The sequence below is a fragment of the Pteropus alecto genome, unplaced genomic scaffold (genome assembly GCF_000325575.1).
Source record: "Pteropus alecto unplaced genomic scaffold, ASM32557v1 scaffold25, whole genome shotgun sequence".
Taxonomy (NCBI): Eukaryota; Metazoa; Chordata; class Mammalia; order Chiroptera; family Pteropodidae; genus Pteropus; species Pteropus alecto.
In genome coordinates this window covers 6,356,863-6,364,618 of record NW_006441955.1, presented here as the reverse complement: position 1 = coordinate 6,364,618, position 7,756 = coordinate 6,356,863, and the positions used below count along the sequence as shown (strand labels likewise).

Here is a 7,756-nt window from a genome sequence, read left to right as displayed (position 1 = left end):
CTTTCTTGTTATTTTTCTCTTTAACATTTAACACTAACATGTTTTCCATTTTGACCTTGGTTAATGACCATCTCCCACTACAATGTGAGCTCCGTGACTGCAGGGGTTTCTGTTTCTTCACTACTGTATTCCCTGCCCCTAGCGCAGTGCCCGAAAGGTAGTACTTAAATATTTAATGAATAAATACTAATAGAAACAAATATGGTACATGATAGAGAATGAGAATGAGGGCCTCTGAAGGGAGGTAACTTTAAGGCAACGCCTGAAGGATGAGGCAAGACATCCGGGCAGAGGCAACAACATGTATCAAGGCCTGGCTTTAAGTCGGTGCCTCTTAGACTGAAAAGAGAGGCTGAAAGGCACAAACTGAGTCTTTAAAATTCATGATTGACATGGCCAGCTCCTCTACCAATTATCAAAATACCGGAGAAAGTGGGATTATTAAAACACAGAAAAGGTAAATTTAAGGCAAAGATGGATATGAATAACCCTCACAATGTACAGCAGTTTGCAGTTCTTTTACTTATCTCACTTTATCTTGAAAAAAATCTTAGAGATTAAGAAATTGGCATAAAGAGGGGACCAGACCTCGTTCCTTCAAATACATACCTGGTTTAAAAAAAAAAAAAAGGCAGTAAAAAGGATTGAATTGATGTAACACCATGCTAGGCTGCTAGCTCCGTGAAGGTAGAGCCCATGTCCTATTTACCTCTGCTGTACCCCAGCACCTAGCACTGTGCCCGGCTCTCAGACCTTATTTGTAAACTGAATGAGAGTACTCACCACTCACTGGAGCCTTCCTAATGCTAGGCCTGTACTTGGTGGTAGAATACAGAAATAATAAGATACCACCCTTGCCCTGAAGGGGATCCCAGCCTGCTAAACCTTCCTGAAATCATAGAACCAGCAGTAGAATCAGATTTTCTGAAACCAAACCCTTTCTTCTATAAAAGAAAGGTTTATTGCACACAAGGACTACCCTTCTAAAACTGATGATAGTAAGTGGTAAAAAATTTTGGACAAGTTCTGGTCAGGAAGAACCTTGGGCATCAAGTAAGATGATTGGATTCAATCTATTAGGCAATGGAGGAGCTGTTAGATGTTGCTAAGCAGGTGACCAGTGTGATCAGAGCTGGTGGCAGGTGTGCTGATGGATGATGTAGGGAGACTAGAAGCACATCCTTTGGGCCCATGGGAAGCTCCAGTGTAAATGGATGTGGGAAGCAGGAAAAGTAGAAAAGATTTTAAAGGTTAGGACGCCTGGAAAGTGATTGGTAACCAAGAAATAGGATTTCTGGGTCTTCAGGCAGACTTGGTGGTTTGCCCTCTACCCTTCTCAGACTTGTTGCACACCTTGACCTTAGCATTTTATGCATGAATGAAATTAGTTGGGAGGCTCCAGGGTTCCTATAAAATTCAGTGACAATTTGGCAAGTTGGGCCCTTGGCTGCTCTCTGCCAGCCCAGAGCTAGGTACTGGGAATTAGAGATGAAGACACCCTACCCCCGCTTCTCCTCCAGAAGCGTGAAATCTAGTGACAAAGAGCACCAACCTGGAGACATAAGAAGGAGACCCAGGCGTGAGTACTAATTTTACTACTTCTGGTTTCCTGACCTGGGCTGCTTCCGTGACGTGAGAAAGAACATGGCCTACCTCTATATGACTGTCTAGAGGACTAAGCAAGGCAGTGCAAAGTAGTTGGCATAGACTCTGGCCTAGTTGGTGGCATCTATTCTTATAATGGTTGTTATCGCTTTAGTAGATAACTCTCCCACTAGGCCAGGAGCTCCTCCAAAGCAGAGACGAGTGTCATTCACCTCTGCATCCCAGCATCTAGTAGCCCTGCCTAGTAAGTGTATATGGCAGGAATGAATGGAAGGAAATCAAAGGCTGGAACTCTTAGAGGTAGTTAAATGTTCTGTGACATCAGACTTCCCCATGGTTCCATGGTTCTGTTCTCAGATAAGAAGGAAGAAACACCTTCTTTTTACTTAGATTTGCCTGTGGAATTTTAAATGAGTAGCTTGCTTGCAGGTGAGATGATCAGGTCTGTTTCTATATAAACTGTGAAGTTCCACATGTAAATATGGAGAACCTTGATAAATCCCAAACTGCCCTTACAGTCAGGGATATATCTCAAAATAAATCATAGCCATTTAACTTTTCCTGCCTGATCAGTCTTTCAGCCTGTGTTTACCTAATAGCCCTGAAATCAAACTCCCACCCTTGCCCTTCCTTCCTTCTTGCCTGCCTTCCTCCTTTTCATATAACACACATTTTAAAATATACACTGTGCTATTTTATAAAATGAATAAAAAACAGGTCTCTACCCTCAAGTTCAGAGAGCCCGTCTCAAAGAGGAGAATGACATGTGAACATGTAACTTCTAAATAGTATGAAATGCCATAAGTAGAGAGAGAGTCATTCATTTGAAGTGTTTATTGAGCACCTATGATGACCAGGGGTAGACCAAGTACTGCTAGTGCTTGCAGGAGGGAGTGAAGCTAAGCAGGCCCTCACAGGAGGCTCCAGCCTTCTGTTCTCTTCCTCTACCTTCTGTCCTCTTTTCTACCTACTCATCCCTCCTTTGGTGTCAGTTACCCAGATCCCTGTCTCCAGACTCAGATACCTAGACCTGTTTAATCCAACTGACAACTGGATTTTGCACTTGGATGCCCCATGGGCACTCAGCAAAGCTCACACTGAACTTATCATTTTCTCTTACTTCCTATTTCTCCTTAAACTCAATTTCTCTTGAGCCTATTGTCCACCCCAGGGATCCAAGCCAGACACCTGAATGTCCCTTTAACCTCGCTATACCCCTCACTCCCTCACCTCATATCTAGTCACTCCATGCATGTCCTATTAATTCCCTCTTCCATAATTCTCTAGTCGACTGCTGTCCTCTCATCCTGGCTGAAGCTGCCCTTGTCCAGGTCCTTGTCTCCTCTCACCTGGACCACCACAATCTTTTACTCCTGTTTTCCTGTGGTTGAGGAACAGTATGTACTGAAACCAGACAGACTGGAGTTAAAATCCTATTGCCACCATTTTAGGAGCTGTGTGGCCTTGAGTAAGTTATTAAACCTCTCCAGACCCCAGTGTTCCCATCTATAAAATGACACCTCTGGCCCTGTGGTTGTAAAGATTAAATGAGATGTAGCAATTTGGTGGGTGACTCACCAACAATGCTGAGTGAAAGAATATGATCCATCTTTGTAAAGGGAAAAACTTGGCAGAGCCGAACTGTAGTGGTTAGGGTTGCAAACGTGACAAAACTAACGAAAGCAAGGAAACGATATATCAGAAGTCAAGGTGGTGGTTACGAGGAAGGGCAGGGGGAATGTGATCAGGAAGGGACTCACATAAGTGGCTTCTGGGATGCTGGCAGGATTCTTTTTACTTAGAGTGATAGTTACAAAAGCATTCTTTTATAACATTTTAATTTATTTTTTTAGAATTTTTATAATTATTAAATTGTACATATATGTTTTACTTCATCATTTGAAATATTTTAAAAATTCAATGAGATTTTCTGTGGAAAATGCTTAATCCAGCACACAGAACACAAGAAAAGGTCAGCAAACCTTGGTTGTCAGTTCTGATTATGTCCTGTTTGTCTGCCTCCTCTGCCAGGCACCAGATCCCAGGATGGATTCATTCCTGTCCCCAGTGCTCACACAGAGCATGGCACCCGCAGGCCTCAGGGAGAATGGGAGGAGTAGAGGGGGCCAGAGTGTAACCACATGTTTTCCCTTTCCTAGACTGGTAAGGGAACAGGGTGTGGGCCCCTGACCTCACAGAGCCAGTCCTGCTCTGGGAAGAGCACCCAGCTGTCGCTTCCAGGCTGCCCCAGCCCACTGCCCATGGATGAGAGGAAGGAGGAGGATGATGAGGAAGCCTGGCTGCAGCTTCGGCCCGTGGAGCCCTTGCCCTCCCAGTGCTGCGGCAGTGGCTGCTCGCCCTGTGTGTTTGACCTCTATCACCGAGACCTGGCAAGGTGGGAGGCAGCCCGAGCCAGCAAAGACAGAAGCCTGCTGAGAGGGAAGGAGTCACAGGTGAGAGAGAGCTGCTCCTCAGACAAGAGGGCCAGGGTGGCAGCATATACCTGACCTTGGCTCTGTGCAGTGTACCTGCTCTAGGACGCTTTCCCTGACTGTACAGCAGAGAAAAAAGAAAGTGTTTAGTGGAAGCAGACAGATCCAGGTTCAGAGTTTGGGGGGCAGTCCCAGAAGTGAGTTATGTGTGGGCATTTTACAGGAGAGAGAGATCCATGAGTTATGGCATTCAGAGAAGGCTTCCTGGAGAAGGTACAGGTTGGGTGGAATGTTAAGGGCAGTGGACTGAGACTTAGAAGACATGATTTTGAGTCCCTGCTCATGATGTGACCTTCGGTAAGTAAGTCATTACCACTCAAGCCTCAGTTTCCCCACATATAAAATAAAGATATTAGATGAGATAATCTTTAAGGTTCCATCAATTTCTAAATTCTGCAAATCTGGATTTTAGCAGGTTTGAAGGATGGGTGGTTCATTTATACATTGGAGATGAGTGATCTGAACGGAGGGCCCAGCTTGAGTAAATAACCCAGCTCACAGGTAGGAGGCAGCAGGGTGTTTTGGGGAGGATGGAGAAGAGTCTGGCATCTGATGCACAGCAGGTAAAATGAGGCCTGGGGGTCTTTCCCTGGGCCCTTGAGTATCTAGCTAAGGAGGCTGTACTTTATCCTTGGGCTGAGGGGAGCCATGGAAGACTTAAGAGTGAACACGTTATCAAGTTTTCTGGCATTCTTAGATCAAAGCATGAAAGGGAAATAAGGTAGGACTACTCTATTGTAACAGAAAACTTAGTAGCCGGGATGGCCTTCCTGGGGAAAGTGGGAAAGATGCTTGCAGATGCTTGCGGTTGCTTGCATGTCTCTTGAGCCCCAGCTTCTAGCTGTTGGATATTTTCCTTTTGCAGAGCTGCCCCTCCAAACTGAGCCCAGAAACCTTCCTGGCCTTCCACATCAGTGCCATGGACAGAATCACTAAGGACACCTACCGTGTCCAGTTTGCACTACCCGGGAACAGCCAGCTCAACCTGCGGCCCGGCCAGCACCTTATCCTACGGTACACTCAGGTAGTGGGAGAATGGAAGCTTTGCTGCCCTATTTTGCCATTTGTTAGCTGTGTGGCCTAGGGCAACTGCTTAACAGTGCCCCCCCGCCACACACACCCTGCTTAAGCCTCCATTAATCATCTTCAAAATAGACATAGTAATACATGATTCAAGGGTTTTGGGGATTGAACTAGATAATGCATTTTCATAATAAATAATACTAATAATAACAGCAAACACTTTTATAACACTTACTATCCAAGGCATAGTTCTGTGTGCTTATACATAAGAACTCGTTTAATCCTCACAAGATCCTGTGTGGTAAGTGCCGTCAGAGAGGTTTAGTAACTTGCCTAGAGTCACGCAGTTAGAAAATGTTAGAGCCAGGATTTGAAGGCAGGCAGTGTGGCTCTAGAGCCTGTGGCATTAACCTAACACAGTTAGCACAAGTTGATAGAAGGATACTCAATGAGAATAAGAGACTTGCCCAGGATCACACAGCTAATAATTCATGGAGCCAGGATTCGAACCCAGAGAGCTGGCTCCTGAGTTACATTCTTAACCACTCCTCTGAAGTTCCTTTTTCCTCCCAGCCTACTTTTGCACTCTCCTTATACCTCAGTCCCCACCCTCAGCTGCCCAGGGACAAGACCTTTTGGGACCTCCAGATGGAGGCTTTGCCAGGCAGTTGACTCTATGGGCCTGAGGCTTATCAGAGAGATCTGAGCTGCGGATGTGGATATGGGAATCATTGGTATATACCTGGATGGAATTTGGGAGCTTGTGGCATGGAAAGAGGGAAGAGCAGAGGGCTGAACTGTGGCTACTCCAGCATTTACAGTATTGGCAAGAATAGGAGGAGCCAGCAAAAGAGACAGAAGGAGCAACCGGAGGAGAGGAAAACCAAGAGAGAATTACTGGTCACATTCTGGCTACTTGCCTCAAACTGACCCCCTGGTGTTTGTGCCCAGCTCGTTCTAGCCTGTGGCTTGGCTGGTGGTCCTTAAAGCTCACTATTCTAGTGGACAGAAGGGGCCACAGGGCAGGTCACAGCCCATGCAGCCTGTCATCCATAAATCAGAGATGCCCAGATCTCCCTGCCTTTAGGCTGGCCCTTCTCCTCCACCCACTCTGCCACTCCAATGACATTCCTAACACATGCAGCTGACCATGTCACTCCCTGTTCCAAACCTTATGCTCCATGATGCTTCCCCAATGACATCCTAATCCAGGGTCCCAGCTTGCTTTTCCCACCAAGTTCTTCTCCTCTCTCCTCCCCCATACTTGCCTATTGATGCACAGCAGGTAAAATGAGGCCTGGGGGTCTTTCCCTGGGCCCTTGAGTATCTAGCTAAGGAGGCTGTACTTTATCCTTGGGCTGAGGGGAGCCATGGAAGACTTAAGAGTGAACACGTTATCAAGTTTTCTGGCATTCTTAGATCAAAGCATGAAAGGGAAATAAGGTAGGACTACTCTATTGTAACAGAAAACTTAGTAGCCGGGATGGCCTTCCTGGGGAAAGTGGGAAAGATGCTTGCAGATGCTTGCGGTTGCTTGCATGTCTCTTGAGCCCCAGCTTCTAGCTGTTGGATATTTTCCTTTTGCAGAGCTGCCCCTCCAAACTGAGCCCAGAAACCTTCCTGGCCTTCCACATCAGTGCCATGGACAGAATCACTAAGGACACCTACCGTGTCCAGTTTGCACTACCCGGGAACAGCCAGCTCAACCTGCGGCCCGGCCAGCACCTTATCCTACGGTACACTCAGGTAGTGGGAGAATGGAAGCTTTGCTGCCCTATTTTGCCATTTGTTAGCTGTGTGGCCTAGGGCAACTGCTTAACAGTGCCCCCCCGCCACACACACCCTGCTTAAGCCTCCATTAATCATCTTCAAAATAGACATAGTAATACATGATTCAAGGGTTTTGGGGATTGAACTAGATAATGCATTTTCATAATAAATAATACTAATAATAACAGCAAACACTTTTATAACACTTACTATCCAAGGCATAGTTCTGTGTGCTTATACATAAGAACTCGTTTAATCCTCACAAGATCCTGTGTGGTAAGTGCCGTCAGAGAGGTTTAGTAACTTGCCTAGAGTCACGCAGTTAGAAAATGTTAGAGCCAGGATTTGAAGGCAGGCAGTGTGGCTCTAGAGCCTGTGGCATTAACCTAACACAGTTAGCACAAGTTGATAGAAGGATACTCAATGAGAATAAGAGACTTGCCCAGGATCACACAGCTAATAATTCATGGAGCCAGGATTCGAACCCAGAGAGCTGGCTCCTGAGTTACATTCTTAACCACTCCTCTGAAGTTCCTTTTTCCTCCCAGCCTACTTTTGCACTCTCCTTATACCTCAGTCCCCACCCTCAGCTGCCCAGGGACAAGACCTTTTGGGACCTCCAGATGGAGGCTTTGCCAGGCAGTTGACTCTATGGGCCTGAGGCTTATCAGAGAGATCTGAGCTGCGGATGTGGATATGGGAATCATTGGTATATACCTGGATGGAATTTGGGAGCTTGTGGCATGGAAAGAGGGAAGAGGGCTGAGCTGAACTGTGGCTACTCCAGCATTTACAGTATTGGCAAGAATAGGAGGAGCCAGCAAAAGAGCCAGAAGGAGCAACCGGAGGAGAGGAAAGAGAGAAAT

General features: G+C 46.1%; 1 protein-coding gene across 10 annotated transcripts in view; it reads left to right on the top strand.

Annotated features, from left to right (window-relative positions):
* LOC102891236 (NADH-cytochrome b5 reductase-like) overlaps positions 1-7,756 on the top strand; it is a 22,679-nt gene that overhangs the window by 656 nt on the left and 14,267 nt on the right. For 4 of the 10 annotated variants that reach the window (XM_015595290.2, XM_006919238.3, XM_025052061.1 and 1 more), the window contains exons 2-3: positions 3,765-4,058; positions 4,963-5,111. In XM_015595290.2, coding sequence (XP_015450776.1) covers positions 3,867-4,058; positions 4,963-5,111 — 341 coding nt within the window. In that variant the 5' untranslated portion in view covers positions 3,765-3,866. The other 6 variants (XM_025052065.1, XM_025052062.1, XM_025052063.1 and 3 more) reach the window with 5 other exon arrangements.